Source organism: Anthonomus grandis, chromosome 1 (genome assembly GCF_022605725.1).
Source record: "Anthonomus grandis grandis chromosome 1, icAntGran1.3, whole genome shotgun sequence".
Taxonomy (NCBI): domain Eukaryota; kingdom Metazoa; phylum Arthropoda; class Insecta; order Coleoptera; family Curculionidae; genus Anthonomus; species Anthonomus grandis.
The window spans coordinates 11,494,675-11,515,525 of record NC_065546.1 but is presented as its reverse complement, the minus strand read 5'-3'; the positions used below and the strand labels follow the sequence as shown (position 1 = coordinate 11,515,525).

Genomic DNA, 20,851 nt, shown 5'->3' with positions numbered 1-20,851 from the left:
GAAATTATTTTTTCTTAAGTGGTCGATATTTCCCATACTCCCCCTACAAGAGTTTCTTTTTAATAGTAGGGTTTTTTTTTAATCGTAATTTAGATTTTCGAATTCTACATAAAATTTCAATACGATTTCATGTAACATATAGATTTAATATTATAACATATACCTAAATTAGTTAGTTTAAATGATTAATCTCTTTTCTGAGAAAAACACAATTTTCTCAATTTTGGATGTATACTCATTTGCCCAGATACCGTGAAAAATATTATATTTTGCCAGATTTCTTTAAATTTGATGGCATTTGTTCATTTATTTTTACATATTTTATTAATAAGTTATAATATATATATAAGTTAGTTAAACAAAGTTGTTGTTGACAGAATTGTGCGTTTATTAATAATAATAATAGTCATATTGAGAGTCAAACTTGCATCAATAAATACGTAACAACGTAACAAACAAATTAATAAATAGAGTACAATTAAGAATAGCCTAAGAGTAAAAATTGTACAAAATATCACAAAAGTATTCACAAGAAGTGCTATGCGCAGAAATCCTTAGTCCTCGGCCTGCCTAATTTCAGTTCCACCAAGGCATCCAACTTATTTAGACCGACCCCGTTCGTCTCCTCGTAGTAGTCCAGATTTTTGCAGGTGCGGTACCAATGAGACAAATTTGGATACTTTTCAGTCGATATGGGAGTAATTACAGTCGCAGTACTGACTGTTGCCACGCAACAGAGATCTGCCACCGTCAGATTGTCACCTGTCAAGAAGTTTTTATTTTCTAATATGCTGTCCAGTATTTTATAGGATTCAGTTAAGGAGCTAATTTTTTCTGTAGGTATTTCCTTTTCATTTTCCACTACGATGGCCTGCTGAAACAAAATAGTGTTATATTAGTTAATGAGTACCCAGCAAACATAAATCAATTTTAAGTATATGATAACAATAGAAACAGAAAATCGGACTGACATTATCTTTGTTTTCGTACAACACGACGTTTCGGTCGGTAAGTATCTCCGACCGTTATCAAGTGTAAACTATCTGTCATACGCAGACTTTAAGGCGGAAGTAGCACTTACTAAAGATCTGCAGCAGAATGGTTATCCAAAAAACTATCCAGAGGTCGGTGGCGAAGGAAACCAGAACCAAGCAAGAGGATGAATCAACTGGGCTTCTCGCAATCCCCTATACAGGGTGTCTGCTATAAAAACCGCCAAACTTTATATAAGTCATTTGCAACAAAAAAGTCGCATAACATTTTTTCGAAAAGTTGTTAGTTCTTCTGGTATTTAACATTTTTTGATTTTATCAAATTTCTTTGTTTTTTTTTCATATAAACAAGAATATCTTCGTTATTTTTACCACCACATAAAATTTAGATATACCATCTGAAAGAGAATTAAATTTGCTATAAGATGGGTATATTTAAGTTTTTAAGTAATTTTTTATACCGGCGGTTATCAGAAGTTAAATGTACCATTTGGGAAATGTGCAAAATTAGTGGTATGTTTTTCTAAAATTTGGTAAATAGGGACATGTTTTTTTTAGCAAAACTACTGCATTTAATATGCTTTCCAATGATATACTTACTTTTGTGATAGCTATTTGTTTTCACAGCAATATAAAAGAAAGAAAACCACAAAAATTGAAAATTTTCAAATTTTATATCTCTTGATCTTTTGAGCACCAATGCGGTGAGTACTTGTAGATCTATCTTCCCTAACACATCAACTCCACAAAATTCCATTAGAGAAGCCGTAAACAAATAACATATCGCGATATTCATTCTTTAAGAAAAAAGGCAGGTTTTCCTTCTTTTGTAAATGGCAGTGAATCCGCAAAAGAAGGAAATTCATAAACCTTTACTTAATTTTAAAACAAAATCATAGATATTTACAATTTGGCAAGAACTGTCATTAGGTTTTCACTTCGACTTAAAGTAGTTAAATAAGTAATTTGATTTAAACGTGCTTAAAAAAATAATGCCTAGTTTTACAAACATTGAATATCGGGACCTCTTATTTATTTACGGTGTCGCAAATGGAAACTCGCGGAAGGCAGCAAGGGAGTATGCGCTTCGTTTTCCTAATAGACGGCAATCCCATAGAAGTACATTTGCAAAAGTGTTCAGACGTTGTGGGGAAACTGGTTCCTTTCGAGGTTTGCGGATTAGAGAAAGTGGTCAAAATGGTCAATGCTGGAGACAAGAACCTGCGATTATGAGAGCTGTTACAGAAGATAGATCTAGAAGTACTCGCCGGTTTTGGTGCTGTATTAAGGATTCACCATTCCACTGTACATAGAGTTCTTAAAAAAAATAATTTGCATCCGTTTCATTTGAAAAAAGTCTAAAATTTATTGCCAGTGGATGGTAAGGTGAGGCTTCAATTCTGTAGGTAGTACGTGAATAAGTTGCAAGAGTGGGGAACAGATCAAATATTTTAGACAGATGAAGCAACATTTACAAGAGCGGGAATAATGAATTTAAGAAATAACCATATATGGCATACAAAAAACCCTCATGCGACTGTTGTTTCAGCATGAGATAAGGGTCAACATATGGATAGGATTAATGAGAGGTCGCCTTTTCGGGCCTATAATACTTCCTGATCGGCTCAATTCCAATGAGTTTTCAAATTTATTAAATAATGACCTTGTTGACTTTCTGGAAGAAATCCCCTTAGCCGCTAGACAGGAGCTTTGGTTTCAAATGGACGGATGCCCAGCCCATAATGGCAGAATTGTGCTAAATTCCTTGAATCAATGCTTTGGGGAGAAATGGATCGAAAGATTCGATCCGGTAAGATGGCCGCCCAGAAGCTCTGACCTTACGCCCTTTGACTTTTATGTCTGGGGCACATTAAAATCTAATGTTTATAGTATTAACATTAATACTCGAGACGAACTAATTAATTGAATTAGTGTGTGTTGCAATGAAATGCTACAAAAACGCGTTGAACTTGAACGAGTTGTTGATAGTGTCAGAAGAAGATGCATCAAATGTATTGAACAAAAGGGAAGACATTTTGAACAACTGTTATAATTTTAGGTTTGTTTAATGAAATTTTGATTTTTTAATTTTGGTCAATCAAGGAATATAAAATTTGAAAATTTTCAATTTTTGTGGTTTTCTTTCTTTTGCCCATGATATTGCTGTGAAAACAAATAGCTATCATAAGAGTAAGTATTTCATTTGAAAGTTAAAGAATATTCAAATATTAAATGCAGTAGTTTTTGCTGAAAAAAAAAACATGTCTCTATTTACCAAATTTTAGTAAAACGACAACGAAGAAGATACCACTAATTTTATACATTTCCCAAATATTACATTTAACTTCTCATAACACTCAGTATAAAAAATTGAAATATAAATTTAAACTCAAAAACTTAAATATACCCATCTTATAGCAAATTTAATTCTCTTTCAGATGGTATATCTAAATTTTATGTGGTGGTAAGAGTAACGGAGATATTCTTGTTTACATGAAAAAAAACAAAGAAATTTTATTAAAAAAAAATGTTAAATACCAGAAGGACTAACAACTTTTCGAAAAAATGTTATACGAGTTTTTTGTTGCAAATGACTTCTTTAATCACCTTTTAAAGTTTGGCGGTTTTTATAGTAGACACCTTGTATAAAAGGTACACCCGAGAAAATCCGACGAATTGCTAAGAAGTTTAATCTAAAAACCGCCTTTAGATCTGGCAATACAATAAGAAGTTCTGTTTACAAAACAAAACCAGATCTACAGCAGACACCAAAAACTGCTTATGGGGACTGATATGTTGGCGAAACTAAAAGACCTTTGGCAGTTAGGACCAAGAAACATCGCAAATGGACGACCACTGGAGAAATAGCCAGATCAGGCATTGCTGAACATGCTTGGATAAACGGCCATAACATTCACAGGTCTGAAACAAAAATCCTAAGGAAGAAATCACACTGGCGAAAAAGGAAATTTCTGGAAGCTGCCTACATAACGCAAAACCAGGGCGTCTTCAGCCAACCCAGTGTGGATGTTTCCAACATATGGAGACCGCTTCTAGCAGACGCTCTCTTCACGCATTATCAGAATTCACGCCTCATTGATCATATCAATCATATATACGCCTGCAGAATAGGAAATTGCTTTAGTTTACACTTGATAACGGTCGGAGATACTTACCGACCGAAAGGCCGTGTTGTACGAAAACAAAGACAATGTCAGTCCGACTACCTGTTTCTACATTACCATTGTCTACCACTTTCAAAAACTATATGATAACAAGATCATTCTTTTGTAGATGGGGTAAAGGCCATATAACATTACCTGAAAATATATTGCATAAATTTCGAAAAATTAATGAAATAGGCATATTTCGGTCATGTTAGAAAATTGACTGGTTTATTTATTTCAAACAAAATACACCAAAAAAATATAAGTTTTGCAATACAAAATACATAACTGTATGGAATAAAAACTTGCACCTATAGAGACTACTGGCAGTGCCGAAGAGTAATGAATTATAATGAAATACTTCAAAATTTTGCCATTATTTTATTAATAATTACCCTATACAGTGTGTCCAAGATAAGGATACCTTGTATTGAATAGCATATTTTGTTACGAACACAACGATGTATGACACAATTTGATTCTGCAATATTTAAATTGGGAAAAAATGGATTTTTATTAAATTAATTATTAATATTTCGGTGTAGTAGCCGGTGAAACCATAGCTCTGAAAAAATTTCGAAATAATTTTATTGGGATGTTAAAATTGTTTTGTTGGAATGTTATATTCTATAATACAACAACGCCGTTGAAGCTCGTCGTATGTATTTAAATAACTATCTAAAGAGAAAACAACTCAGTACAAAAATGGGACGATTGGCGAATCTTAAGCAGTATGGTGCATTCAAGAAACTAGTATGAAATAATAAGCTCTGCATTGAAGAAAAAGAAAGTAATGCACTATTAGCTGTAACTGAAAATCCGGAAATATCTGTTAGGAAAAATGCCAATACCATTGATATACCAAAATCTACAGCCCATTTCATTTTGAAAAAATAGTTCCAAGAAAAAAAATTTGAAATTCTATCTGTTCAAATTTATAATCTGTCAAAGCCTTAGACCAAGTAACGAGGAAAGGCGAAGAATATTTAATGAATGGTACACCAGGAAAATGAAATATTTTCCTACAGGATTATCGATCGGACGAGATCAAGCTTCAGTAAACACATCAGTACCGTTTTGGTCTTAATATGTGGGTCTGGTTTTTGGAACAGATTGAATAGGCCCCTTTTTTAAATTCCTTTTTTCCGGAGCATTATCGCAAGTGATTGGAAAGTGATTTGGAAGAATCCTTGGTTAACTTACCGCTTGCAAAGGTTAGAAACTGTTGGTTTCAGTGGGATGGTGCTATAGCGCACAATGCCCTAGTCGTGTGCGAGTATATTGTCGAATAGATTTTTGGGGAAAATGAATAGGTATGTACCATCTTCAACATTTCCGTGGCCCCCTTGTTTGCGGGACATAATTCCGCTCGATTTTCAGCTGAGAAGAATAGTTTTTGAAGCGTTCAAGAGCATTACACCTGATAGGTTAAAAAGTGTTTTAAATTCGATAGTCAGATGGCGTTCTGTGTTTGGAGAATAATGGTAATTTGTTTCAACATTATCTATAATCTAAATTAGTTTTTTTCGGTTTCTAGTAATTAATTCTTAACTAATTTGTTTAACTAACACATGATATACCTATGAATAAAGTTTTTAAATCGTCAATAATCTGATTTTAATTTAATATTTTTGAAACGAGAGTAATAATAGACTACTACTCCATACTTAGTGCCATTATTACACCGCCTACGACACCGAATCGTTAGGAAATTCACAAAAACACTTTTTTGCAATTTAAATATTGCAGAATCATATTGGGTCAAACATCGTTGTATTCGTAATGAAATATGCCATTTTAGATAGGGTATACTTGTTTACGCGCCATATAAATAAATAAAGTTGATGATGGCTTCTCCGAAATAAAACGTCGTACGAAAAATCTCTCAACGCAGTTTTGTAGAGCTGAACAAGTAGCCGTGAGAAAGTATTTTTTGTTTTTCCATATCTCTTTAAATAACGTCAAAAAAATAAAAACGAAATCGGTAAATTTCGGTTTTTCATGCATATCTCCGGAACTACTCCGAATTTTAAAACTTTATAAACGGCATATTGTTAGGCTTAAAAATGCGCAAATTTTCTCTAATTTAACCATCTTCGTATCTCTTTTATTTTCCAAGATTCCCATGATAGAAATCCTTATCTTGGATACACTGTACGGAGCTAGAGCCAATTTTATAGATATATTGATTAAATTACAAAACTTAATTGCATACATAGAAAATAAATATAAAATCTCAATTAATTAACTAAAATACAAAAATTAAAGACAAGAATAAAGTCATAAAACTGACTCACGGCAAGAAAGAGGTTTTATTTATATGACGGTCCCGCAAACCGCAAAGGATTTTGGGCACGGAATCAAATCAGATTACGGAAAAAACTCAGTTATCAAAAAAAAAGGTAAATATGAATGGATATCTGTCAAGCAGATTACATTTTTTTCTAACGATACTGACGGAAAAAAAATTAATTTTGAAAAATAATGTGATAAAAAATAAATAAGCGATGCGTAAAACTTCCACCTTGAAACACATTTTTTTAGACAGAAAAGATGCAGACAAAGAAAATAATTTTTTCACTCATTTATAGAGTTCATATTCCCTCTCACAGCCCTAATAATATACTTACAAATAAAAAAAAACACTACATTCTAGTTAATGATTAATTCTTACAATAACACCGTCCACTCGAGGACAAAGGGTATCCGATTCCATAAACAACATCTGATCCACTTTATTTTTCATTTCTGAATCTTTCGGATATAGGCTGTCATCCGTTCCGTATTTTGCCACTAAATGGCTTAAGATTGCGTGAGTGTCCCAACTGATAAAATCTTCATCTACCAGGGTCGGAATCGTACAGTCTGGATTTATCTAGAAACAAATAACACTTTTTTATTATTTTGCATTTAGTTGATTATGCATGTTGATGCTTAGTAGTTTTTACTTAAAAATATTTTAATGGAAACGAAAAAGAAATAACTTGCGATGCAGTGAAGCTTTATCCCCAAAGACCGTTTTAAGTAGGAAAAATGGTTTTATTATAATATAAGTAAACTCATTTGTTTACTAACAAAAATAAATGATCTACGTTAATTTTAATGATGGATTTAATTAATTAATACTGCGTTTCTTGGGGTATTGTGTAACAAAAGTTTTGTTCAAATTTCCAAACCAACGTTTTCTTAAATATCATATATTCTGTAGTTCAGATAGATTCCAAAACACGAACCTACTAATTAAATTACCACTACAACTGGATAATTGGAATTCACATAACTCAATAATTGGATTTCTGAATTCCTTCATACATAACTGCTGTATGAAGTTTGTTGGTCTTAATAAGCTTATTGCTTAATCTACATGTATGGTAATCCTATAGACATTATAGGGTTATTGTAATTAATTATTTATTACTTATTTAACCATTGACCGTGGTACTTAATTTAAAGTTTTTGTAAAAATTTTTCATTATTTTTATAGTCATATGAAACATTAATTAGAGTTAATCCAGAATTTCTACGAGAAGCGATTATTTAGAAATTCTGTAAATTATTTACTAAAAACTACAGTGTAGTTTATTAAAAGCACAAATGCTTTATTTCTCCCAAACAAATTACAGCCAGACAGTATAAATCCCATTTGAACAGACTTTCTTGCCTCTATTTTATCTATTCTCGACGGGCGCCCACATATTATTTTGTACATTTTTCTAATCATTAGTGCTCAACTTATTGTATTTGTTTTTTTTTATATGAACCAAGGGCAAGATAATGAATTTCGCCTTTAATGCGAGTATACAGGTTGTTCAAAGTAAAGTTCTAAATAGACATAAGTACTTATTCTGCATTGATATATGACTGTGTTTGGATACTTTTTAAATATCTACTAATTAAAAAAGTACTTTAATTGAATTCATTTACAACTTATTGAAAACTAGAAGATTTTGCAGTAATTTAATACTTGGTATGATGTGCCAGAAAAATTATTAATTTAGAATGTTTAGGAAAGGGGAAGTTTCTATTTTGCACATCTACTGATTGGCATTATAATACAGAGTGAATACATAAGAACAGAGAATGTGATGATTAAATTCTTATTGCTTAAGGATAACAACTAATTTAAGTTTACTCACGTAGACAAAAATTTAAAAAAAAGTTTAATTAACTCAGGCATATACAGGGTGTTTCAGAACTATGGGATCAAACTTCTGGGGGTTGTTCAGTGCAACAAAAGAATCCATTTGATTATAGGAACCCATATCCGGAAATGCGTCACTACGGCCCTAAGACGCGTTAAAATTTATAAAAAAATATTAAGACAGGCATGTTTAAGACCAAGGTGCATGATACTGGTGTTGCTCGAACCGTAAGAACGGTCGAATTTGAAGAAGAGGTGCTTCAGCGAGTTGCCGATGAACCATTAAATAGCACACGTGACTTCGCTAAGAAATATGAATACGAGTAACGCTTCTGTCTGGCGGGTACTACACGAGCAACAACTCCATCCTTACCACTTCCAGAAAGTTCAAGGTATGACTGCAGCCGATTATCATCCTAGAGTTCAGTTTTGTCGATGGCTTCTGGATCACATCATTGCACAACCAAATTTTTTACGATATGTTTTGTGGACCGATGAAGCCTCTTCACAAGAGACGGTATTTTTAATAGTAGGAATAGCCATGTTTGGGACGAAGAAAATCCTTATGCAATTTTTCCAAGAAAACATCAGAATCGTTGGTCAGTCAACGTATGGGCAGGCATTGTTGATGATTATTTAATTGGACCATACCTTCTACCGGAACCGTTAACAGGACCTATTTATCTGCATTCTTGGAGGAAGTTCTCCCAGAACTCCTTGAAAATGTTCCACTAAACGTTAGATAGCAAATGTGGTTTCAGCATGATGGAGCACCGGCTCACTTTGCTGTACAAGTACGCGAGTATTTGACTCAGCGGTTTGGGCACCGTTGGATTGCCAGAGGTGGAGCAGTTTCTTGGCCTCCTAGGTCACCCGATTTAACGTCGCTCGATTTTTTCTTGTGGGGACATGTAAAACTGCAGTAGAATCAGAGCTAGACTTAATTGGACGAATAACAGCAGCATTTGAAATCATTCAAAACGAGGATCAATTTTTTAGTGTAGTCCGCCGAAATCATGTGCGGCATTTAAATCGGTGTATTGAGGTTGGAGGAAGACATTTTGAACAATTGTTGTGATGGTATCATATACAAAAGATAAAAATAAGTGCATCAGATCCTATTTAGGTAATTAATATTTTTTATAAATTTAAACGCGTCTTAGGGCCATAGTGGCACATAGTGGCACAAATGTGTCACGTAGTGACACTTTTCCCGACATGGGTTCCTATACTCAAATGGATTCTACTGTTGCACTGAACAACCCCTAGAAGTTTGATCCCATAGTTCTGAAACACCCTGTATATACCTTTAAAATTCATATGATGAAATCTGGATAAGCTAAAAAACATTTACCCTTAAGGTCTGTATTCAGATGACTTCATTTTTCACATAATGCCCTTTTGGTATACCGATAGTAGAATGAATGTTTCATTAAAATGTACATTTAGAACTTAAGAAGCTCCCGTGTGTATGTATACCCATTTTCCGTGTATGTATCAATATGTGATACCCATTTATATAAAACATAAACCTGCCATAAAGCCAACTAGTAGTAGTGCTCTTACATGTTACTGATTCGAATTTTGGGTTTAAAGACATATTTTATGAAATATTCTAACATTTATGGATCTCTCAATTGGGGCCGAAAAATTTTTAACAAAAAAAAGTCTTTTTGCAAACACTTCCAAAACATTCCTATTTTTATGTTTTTGTTAGTGGAACTGAATATTTTATAACTTAAAAAAAGTAAAAAAAAAATATTTTTTTTTGTTACTAGCTTTTACATTTGGTCACACAATATCGTATTAATCACTCAATAAAATAAATTGGAGAATATATTATCAAATCCAAAATCCTTTTAAGTTATTAAAACACTCTTGTGGAAAGGGGATCCCAACTTTTTGCTTAGCCTTATGGTCCGTTTTCACGTTCATGCTACTTGCGCAAACTAGATTTGCACATGCAAATTTGCGCAAATAAAACTTTGGTGTATTCATTTTCATTCATTTTAAATTGCACAAGTAGTTACCAGTTGTATTCTGATGTGTAGTGACCAGTGATTAGGGCGTGAGTTTGTGAGCATAGAAACATAAAAATAAAGTAAAGCTTTGAATCGGGAAGACGAAGTACTTGCAGTAGCTGCCGTTTTAATAATACAGAAGTTGAGAGAGCCAAAAAAGCGGAGACCAAATAAATCTTGGATTGAAAAGAGAGCAACTTACTCTCATATTAATTTAATTCGAGAATTAGTTAATCAGCCAGACGATTTTCGTAATTACCTGCGCATGGATGAGACGACTTATCGAAATTTATTACATTTAGTTACACCAATAATACAAAAAACTGATACTGTTATGAAAAGTTGTCGCATGAAATCGCGTGTTATGAAAATCACGCCACATGAAAGATTAACGGCAACTTTAAGGTTTTTGGCAACTGGTAGAACCTATGACGATCTCAAGTTTTCTACGTGTATTTCTAAATCCGCCCTCAGCAAGATAACTCCTGAGACGTGCGATGCCATTTACATAGTATTAAAACAAGAATATTTAAAGGTATGTAAAACTTATTATTAACATATTATTATTATATCTACTGTACGCTAGAATTAGTAAAATTCGCTAAAAATTGTGCAGCAGTTTGCGATTCACTGTCTTCGTCTTGTTCAGGAGGAGGTAATTCAGAATTTCTTGGAGCTTTAGGTTGCTGACAATTAGATCCTGTTTGTGGGTGTGGAGAAATTTGATTTTCATGATAATCTAGTTGATAAGGCGTTTGATTCTAATGAGACACTGGTTGTGGAATTTGTTGCTGATGATGCCATGTCACTGGTGAAGGTGGCTGATATGCAGGTTGCATTTGGTGAAAATATTGTCTTGACACCTGTGATTGTTGTTGCAGTTGTCTATTTATGGCACAGTGGCGATTTAGAGTTTCTAACTGAGCCTCATAAAAAACATCATTAATTAATTTCTCAGCGTGAATGCGTTGCTCATGAGAAAGTTCTTTTAATTTTGATGCCCATGCCAATCCAATATGATTGAACTTATCATCAATATTTGAAGGCACTGCAAAACGTTTCTGAATGGTATCCAAAACGTCATCATATTTTTGGTTGCGCTGGACGAGGTGTACTTGGTTCAGAATATTCAGATACTGGCATGGGCGTGTGTGGTTCGGATAGATGATCATCAATAAAGTCCTGTTGAGTTTCATTAGTTTCATGTATTTTAGAAACCTAAAACCAAGAAAAGTACAGATTACATATATGTATATTATAATAATTATTATACTAGCTTGTAACTTGTTTTATTACGCTATAGTTAGAAGCACGCGACATTATAAATAATATTATGCTCTTTTTTGTAGTTTCCTAAAACTACAGCCGATTGGAAGAATATTGCGTTGGACTTTTAAGAGAAATGGATATTTCCACATTGTTTAGGTGCTGTAGACGGAAAGCACGTATAAATTACAGCGACCCCTGGAAGTGGCTCATATTACTTTAATTATAAAAAAACTTTTAGTATTGTTTTGATGGGCATTGCAAATGCTAACTATGAATTCATATACTGCGATATAGGAACAAACGGCAGAGTATCTGATGGAGGAGTCATTGAAAATACTAAATTTATTAAAGGTTTAATCGGGAATAAAGTAAATTTACTGGCTTCAGAATTAGTTGTACCAGGTCAATCTCCTTTAAATTATGTAGGAGACGAAGCTTTTGCAATGAGACTTGACTTTTTAAAGCCATATAATCAAAGAGAGCTTAACAATGAAAAAAGAATATTCAACTACCGTTTATCTAGAGCTAGACGCATTATAGAAAACACCTTTGGAATTTTGGCTAACCGTTTTAGAATATTCCATACATCCATTAATTTTAAACTGGATAATATCGACAAAGTTGTTCTGGCATGTTGTGCTCTTCACAATTTTTTAAGGAGAAATTCGGCTAACTCATATACACCTAATGACGTATTTGACTTTGAAGATATTTTAACTGGTACCACTACTCCTGGACTGCGGACACAACCTGAGAATTTATTAAATCTCGCGGGCAGTCACAGTCGCCATCACAGTGCCGAAGCAAAAGATGTGAGGACAAGTTTTAAAAACTATTTTAATAGTATTATCGTGGCAACATAAAATGATATATATTCAAAATAATAACGCAAATTAACTAAGGTATAAGTACATATTATATAGGTAAATACGGCAGCCCTATATACTTATACGAGTATACTATAACTAACAATAAATTGTAAATGATCTTAAAAAAAAAAAAGTTAAAAAAGTTAATAAACGAATGTGTTTTTACCTGAGTTTCATTTTCTTCGTCCATATTTGATAAAGTGCCTCTTGGAGTTTCCTGGTCCTGTAGGAAGCTCAATAACTCGTAGTACCATAAATGTGGAACATATATTTCTTCTGTTCCGGCACCGGACCTCTCAGATTCAAGAACCTTTTTTAGTTCTTTTCTATATGTGGTTCTCATTGAATTCATTTTCTTAACTACCGTATCCCTGGTTGCCTTTCTATCAACCGTTTGCATTTTTTCAACAAGAATTTCATATGCCTGTGATTTTGCATTTCTATCACTGTATTCTTTTGATTTTATTTTCCAAAGACATGGAAACGATTTATAAAGCTCAATAAACTCCCCCATAAACTCTCTCTCTTTAGTTGACATCAAAAATTTACCCAAAATATCCGAAAACCCCAGCGAAAACACAGAGCAAAAACAATACCGAAAATTTAAACCCGGCGGAAACCTGTCAAAACAAGAAAACGGCGTCCAAGTGCATGTGCGCGATCGAAAACTGTTTAAAAAGTTGGAGTGTCGCTTATACGCTCATGCATTTGCGCCAACCACATGCAAAATATCTGATCGAGCTAGATTCACTCAAGTCAAGCTTTTTGGCTTGTGCAAATGAACGATTTTGGTTTTCGTGCAACAGTTTACTTGCGCGAATTGGGCATGCACAAGTCAATTGGCGCAAATTGCATGAGCGTGAAAACGGGCCGTTAAACGCAATGACAAACTACTACAGATTTATGAAAACAAATTGGTTGAAAAACGAATTCAGAGATCTAATTTACTACTTTCAAAAACATAGTACCTGTATGTTTTTGAAAGTGGTAGACAGGATCGGAAAATCTCTTAACGTCATCAGGGAAATAGAGAATATCACGAAAGACTTAAAACACAACGAGTATTCAAGCAAACTAATAAGGATAATTATTAGGAATGCAGCAGAGATAACAAGGAAAGAGCCACACCACCTGGAGTAGGTATCTTACAGATTTTTTAGTGATTCCATACGTCAAAGGAACTTCGGAGAAAATCAGAAGAGTTGTCAGAAAATTTAACATCAAAACTGCATTCAGTTCGAAAACCAAGACAACCATACCTTGTGTGGTTGTCTTAGTATTTAGTATAAAAGCCCAAGCCAGAATGTATTGGACACCACGACTAAGTATTCTTTACCAAATTCCTTGTGAATGTAGAGAGTCTAAGATAAGCGACACAAAGCGATCACTGGAAGTCAAGTCAAAAGAACATCGAAAGTGGACCCAAACAGGAAAGATCAGAACTAGGAGAACTTGGTCCAATGGCCACAACATACATTGGACAAACGCAAAGATTTTGTGCCAAAGAGATGATTGCAAGAAAAGAAAATTCCTGGAAGAAACTTACTTCACCCATAACCAAGGAATCTTCACCCAGCCCAGTGTTGATAGTCCCAATATCTAGAGACCCCTACTCTCAGGGCACTATAAGATCTAATGCGCTTCATACATAACCGGACCTCACACATCTTTAGTATAGTTGTTAGTTTACGTAATTCATAACGGTTGGAGACACTTTCCAACCGAAACGCCGTGCTAAGTTTAAAATAAAGTTAATCGAAAGTTAGACTTTACAGATAATACGTATTCTAAAAAACTAACTAAACATAACAAATGATTAAAATTTAATATTTAAAAAAAATAGGAACTACAGAGAAAAAAATAATTTCTACTTTAAAATTTTAAACCTACTGCCTTATATATTTATGAGACTTTTTATTAAAATACAATTTTATACTTCGAGTCATCGCAGAATTTTTGTTGTTCGGAATCTCTAATAAACGTACCTCAAACGCTAAGAAAGGGAAGAACTCTTTCTTAAAACTTCGTTAATTAATTTGAGAGGGCAATATTAAGTTAACTGCCTTAGATGGAAATAAAGGTATACTGTCTAACTATTTTAAAAATTAATATTTTGAAGTATACCTAAATTTCATTTATTCTAAATTTTTCTTTTATTTTATTAGACTATATAAGTACTTGCAGTTTAATATTTAGCCGTCACGCAGTTTTGTAATATTGAAAAGAAATATATTTTACAGGTAGCGAATTGAATATAATATTTCAACGTATTTTTGTGACATAAAAGCGAAACAGCTTTCCCTTATAGCTACGAAATTATATATTTTTTTATTATAAATGTAGATTTTCGTTTTCATAAACATGTAAACGTGCGGTAAGCCTAATAAGTGTTAATATATTTAAAAAGAACCTATTTGGATTAACAGATAATTCAATTGTAATTTTTATCTATAAATCAGCAATATACAGATATGGCAAATTTATTTTGGATATTCTGTTATTAAAGTTTTTTTAATTTTTTACATATTTAACTTTTTATCGACATATTAACTAATTACTGCTAAGATAGGAAAATGAATATATTTAAGCATTATAAAAATGTAAATACGTTAATAATTCTCCTAGTTTTTTTACTATTTTATTCGTATTTTGTAGTTAAAGTTAATTAATAGGGTTTATTTAGGGTTCTACTTACGTTAAGTTTACTATTTTCATCTACCTATAGTCTCTAGTTTTTAAGTAGGTCATCTTATTTGAGGGCCCCAATTTAGCTTATTTAGGTTGTATTATTGTAAACTTAGTAGTATACTTGTTTGCTTTGACTGTCAGTATTCTCTTAAAGTTATTAGCCTCTTTCGGCAAAAACAAAATTCAATTGAAATTCTCAAAATCAAATTCTAAACATTTCTGAATTGTTCTATGAGTTTTTAAAAGGGAAGCGTTGTGACATTCTACTTAGTTTTAATTATTGTTTAGTCAGTTTTTATTTTGGAAACAATTAAACGACAGCCAACGCGAGTCATGTTATAGTTCTTGATGTTGCCAATAAATGCGTTCCTAAATTTCTTCAAAAACATTTGAACATCATTTAAAGAATATTCAAAAGGCATTTGTTAAGCTCTGAGAGGCCAACCTAAAACTAAGTCCTAAAAAATGTTGCTTATTTGAAAAAGAAGTTTGATACCTTGGCCATGTAATATCAGAAAAATGGGTCAAGAGTGATCCAGATAAAGTAGAAGCAATCGAAAATTGATCATGACCCATTGACCAACACCAGTTAAGAACCTTTCTGGGACTTTGTACCTATTACAGATTGTAAGAAATTTCGCTAACCTTGCAAAACCTCTACATAGGCTCACGGAGAACAAAATGGTATTTAGTTGGTCAGCACACTGTGAGGAAGCAATTTAAGGGTTAAAAAGCACTGTGCACATCTCTAATTTTAACGTATCCGATTCCTAAACAAACCTTTATTTTGGATACGGATGCAAGCAATGTTGGACTTGGAGCCGTCCTATCATAAAAATATGAAGATGGCGAGCAAGTGATATCTTATTTCAGTAAAACGCTATCAAAACTAGAAGAAACCATTGTGTCACTAAACGAGAGCTATTTCCAGCAGAAGCTCTTGCACATTTCCATAAATATTTGTATGGTCAACGATTCATCCTTGACTGACCATGCTTCTCTGGAATGGCGAAAGGACAGGGTGGGGCATAGGAACTAAGTGTTTTTAGGTTGGATAGTATGCGGCCATTGGAAAAGGGAGGAGCGTACACCATGTTACAATCCGTTTCTTGACTCAAAAATTTCCGTCATTTCACTTTCAGTCGCAACTATCTAGCCGTGGACGTTAGAACAACGCGTATTCGCTTACCATTGTTTTGTTAGAAGTGGCGTGGGTCGGTGCCTGCAGTTCAACGTGAATTTCGTCGAAGATTCAATGTTGATCGAAATGACTCTGTCCCCGCTCGAGACACGATCTTACGTTGGGTTCATAATCTTTGAACAGTGGGCTCGATAATGAAAAAAAAAAAAACCACCTGGCCGCCAGCGTACTGTGCGTACTCAAAAGAACGTTAAAATGGTTAGATAAGCGGTGCTGCAGAGCCCACTAGCTCTACTCGTCGTCATTCAGCAAACAGAAATCAGACACTTCAAATCAGAAATCGGACTGTAAGACGGATTTTACATGGCGAATTACATTTTCATCCGTACAAAATAGCGGTTGTGCAGGAATTAAATGTAAGAGATTATCCACAACGGTTGGCGTTTGCTCAACAAATGCTTCAACTTTATGAACAAATTGAGACCTTTCTTTAGTTATGAGTGATGAAGCCCGTTTTCCACCTTAATGGCGCCGTCAACAGACAAAATTGTCGTTACTGGGCTGGCGAGAATCCGCGTGAAATGCATGAAAAACCACTCCACAGCCCTAAGGTAACAGTTTGGTGCGTGGTGACAAAATTTGGCATCATTGGACCATATTTTGTTGAAGAAAATGGGGTTACCGTTACTGTAACATCCGATCGTTAAATTCATATGGTTAACAACTTTTTCATTCCTTACTTAGAAAGAAGAGGCGTGGATATCCAAGTTTTGTGGTTTCAGCAAGATGGGGCCACGGCACATACCGCCAGAGCATCTATAGCTGTTTTTCGCCATTTGTTTCCTAACCATCTCGTTTCCCGGTTTGGCGACATTTTATGGCCTCCCCGGTCTCCTGACTTATCTATTTGCGATTTTTTCTTGTGGGGATACCTTAAGTCGCGTGTTTACGAGACCAAGCCACGTACGTTATATGAATTAAAGGAAGCGATTCGTCGCGAAGTCAGCATAATCAATAGAGATCTATTGGAAAGAGTGGAGACAAATTTTCGTGAACGACTTCAACAGTGCGTCAATGAAAACGGTCATCACATGCCAGATATTGATATGAATATCTTAAAATGCTTTGTTATTACCTATAGTGTGCTACCAATAACATTTTTTTAGAGTAAAAACTTACAGTTTTATTAATATTTTAAAAACCCTTGGAAACAATTAAACGACGCACAGTGGAACGCCTATATGGAGATATCGGAATGTTGTTATATTTTATATAATATTTGTACTTACAGCAATGATTTCACTAAAAACTTTTTTATTTAAAAAGTTTTTATTTATCAATATAATATTTATTTTTTTGCTTATCAATAAATATTTTAAAAAAATGCCGTAAATTAATCGTTATAATATACAAATGTAACTCTTTTCATATTCATTTTTATAAAGGCCTGCTAAAAATAACTTAACCAAACATAGGTATGATCTAATGAAAAATAGACAATATTTTTCTACAAGTTAGCATTACAGTTTATAGTATTGTTTTCCTACTCTTGCAATGAAACCAATTTTTTTGGAAAATTTTTTAGTTATGTAATCAGCGTGTGCATAAAAATGTAACTTACAATCAAATATTACTCCCAAGTATTTAATTTGACTCTCATATTCTATCTTTTCATTATTTACCACAATGTTAATATCTTTCACATTGATGTGCATTAATTTGCTCTTTTTCCCAAATAAACAAAATTTCGATTTTGATGTATTTAAACAAAGACTATTACTGCAAAGCCATTTAAATAAATTAGATAAATCATTATTAAGAATTATTTGCATTTCATTTAGATCCCTCTCGATTAAATAAATCATAGTGTCATCAGCAAAAAGCTCTATTTTACAACCACTTATAACATTGACGATATCATTAATATATAACAGAAATAACAGGGGAGATAAAACAGTTCCCTGAGGTACTCCATATTCGTTTATTAGTAATTCTGACACACTGTTTTTAAACTTTTTGCGACTTTTTTGACTTTTTGCGACCTGTTTTGTAAGTAAGATTTAAACCACATTAAAACTTTATGTTTAATACCCAACTTTTCCAATTTTTTTAACAGATTAGCTCTATTTACAGTCTCGAATGCTCTCTTAAAATCGAGAAACACAGCCAGAACAAAGTTGCCCTTATCCAATTCTTTCAAGAAGTTATCGCATATATTAATTACAGCAGATTCACATGAGTGATGCTCACGAAAACCTGATTGATTTATCACGAAAATATCGTTAGAATCACAGTATTCTTGTAGTGTTCTTTCACAGCAATTTATAACACTTTCTCATAAACCTCCACGGTATTTATTGGTCTAAACTCATTGTGGGAAATAGTATTTAGTACTTTTGGTACAGGGATTATTGTTGATACTTTCCAAGCCTCTGGAAATACTCCGTTTGAGAGTAATGTATTTACTATATTTAAAAGTCGATTTCCAGCCACACTACATACTTTACACAAAACCTTTTTTGAAATTCCATTTTCGCCGCCTCCGAACATTCTTCATGTTTTTCAAAATTATCTTTAATTCAGTTAGGGTTATTTCTTTAAAATTTGAGAACTCCGGATATTGAATATTAGGGGGATTGATAAAGGTGTCATAAGAGAGAAAATAAATATAATAAATTTGGAAATAAATTTTGGAAATAAATAATTTATAAATAAATTTGGAATACTATTGATAATATCAATAATACTATTTATAAAATATTTATTCAATTTTGATGCAATTTGTAATTCATTTGAAATCATTTGGTCATCAAATTTAATTTCGTTTGGTAATAAAATATTTTTTCCAGGAAGTAACTTTTTGAGGTTTTTCCACATTTCACGCGGATTTTTTTTATTTTCATCAATAACTTTTCTAAAATATTTATCTTTTTCATTTTTAATTTGATTAACAAATAAGTTTCGTACTCTTTTGTATTCCATCCATACTCCATCATCTTTTTCTACAACAGCCCTAACATATAACTTTTCTCTTACATTCATTTTCTCACGGATATCAAACGTAATCCAATCTTTTTGCAAATATTTCTGTTTTAGAACAATGGTTTTATTTGGGCACATAGAATTTAATATATTTGTGATACTATCAACAAAAATATTTGACAAAATATTCACATCCGTACTGTTATTTGTCCATTCAGAATCATAAAGATAATCATGGAGTTGGTTTAAAAGTGTGTTCCTGAATTCCGTTACAATATTTATTTCCTTTAAAAACACTTTTTTTTTAGAATAATTAATTATTGAAATCAAAGCAAAAAACATAACAAGCCTTGTTGACAAAGCAAGTAAATGTGACAGAATGACATAATGCAAAATGCAATATTCGAATAAAATACAGTGATAGTGAAACAATATATAGATTTTTTAACTAAATAGGGCGTACAAGAAATGAATCAATAACAAATTAAAGTTTGAATCGTAAATAAAATACAATTTTATATTTAGTTTTTATACATTTTTTTATTGTTTCAAATTTCTGACCATTGCATAACAAATGCTAAAAAAGAAGCAATAAAATAACAATCAAAATATCTAATAAAAATCAATATAATAAAATACTTTTAATGCAAACCAAATCACATACACAATGACAAAGCAAAGTCATAAATAGAAAAGAAAAAAATACGTGCAGCTTAAGAATATTTAACTATAATATATAAGGAATATCATCATATCATTTAAAAAATATCATCACCTTGTTTTTATACGAAGCAATTCTTAAGCGTCTGCAGTTTTTTTGTGAGATTATTTATCAATGGTTATATTTTGTAATCGTTGCATATTGGTTGCCCGGCAAAAACGTTATTAATTATTTTTGTTCAATTTTAGCTTGATTATCAAGGTCAAGACTAATTTATTTTAACAAATTCACGTGAAAAGATTCCTCGATAAGTCATAAATAAGATCAACATTGCAAGAATTGAAGCCCTACTTAAAAAAGCCTCTCTCAAAGGTTCGTGGCTAAGATAGTTCAGGTTTCGCAAAGTGATGTATCTCGCATTAGGAATCATTACCTCCAGAATAATTCTCTTCTCTTCACTATAGATCGAGAAGTCGCAAAAGGCGTGTAACCTAATCAACAACATAACCGTTATATTTACTTAACCCTTAGAAGAAACCTAACATTGGTACTCCAAAAAGATATAATTGATGCTTTTGGAGTTCCAGTATGCGAAGGCGAATACTGCCAACAGGCTTAAGGTATCGCCGACCACAATAACTTACGTTATATTAAATTTAAGAAAAAATCTTTTTGTTCTGTTAAAAACTTTTGACGAAAAATGTATTTAAATTTTTGATCAAATCCTATTACGTAAAATACATCACACTACATGCAAACGTATATTGGTAATGGAAAAATTGAATTTTCAAAAGCTAAATACTTAATGCAGTTAGCATAAAATTTCTCGCGCCCAAGTTAAAATTGTTTTGCGACAGAAATAAAACAAAAAATTTCTGACATTGGCTAATTTGGTAAATCAGATTTTGTAATTTTGTGAA

General features: G+C 32.8%; 1 protein-coding gene and 1 long non-coding RNA gene across 17 annotated transcripts in view; both read right to left on the bottom strand.

Moving 5' to 3' along the window:
• Positions 1-364: 364 nt before the first annotated feature.
• Positions 365-20,851, bottom strand: part of LOC126734247 (glutathione S-transferase 1-like) — an 86,500-nt gene continuing 66,013 nt past the window's right edge. For 15 of the 16 annotated variants that reach the window (XM_050437803.1, XM_050437810.1, XM_050437787.1 and 12 more), the window contains exons 3-4: positions 6,834-7,034; positions 365-874 (exon numbers count right to left, since the gene is read on the bottom strand). In XM_050437803.1, the coding sequence (XP_050293760.1) occupies positions 539-874; positions 6,834-7,034 (537 nt within the window). In that variant the 3' untranslated portion in view covers positions 365-538. The remainder of the gene's footprint in view (positions 875-6,833; positions 7,035-20,851) is intronic. The other variant, XM_050437900.1, reaches the window with a different exon arrangement.
• Positions 10,850-13,324, bottom strand: LOC126734339 (uncharacterized). Its single transcript, XR_007660028.1, has 2 exons — positions 12,626-13,324; positions 10,850-11,539 (listed from the first exon to the last, which is right to left on the bottom strand). It is a non-coding gene; the product is annotated as an uncharacterized LOC126734339 (long non-coding RNA).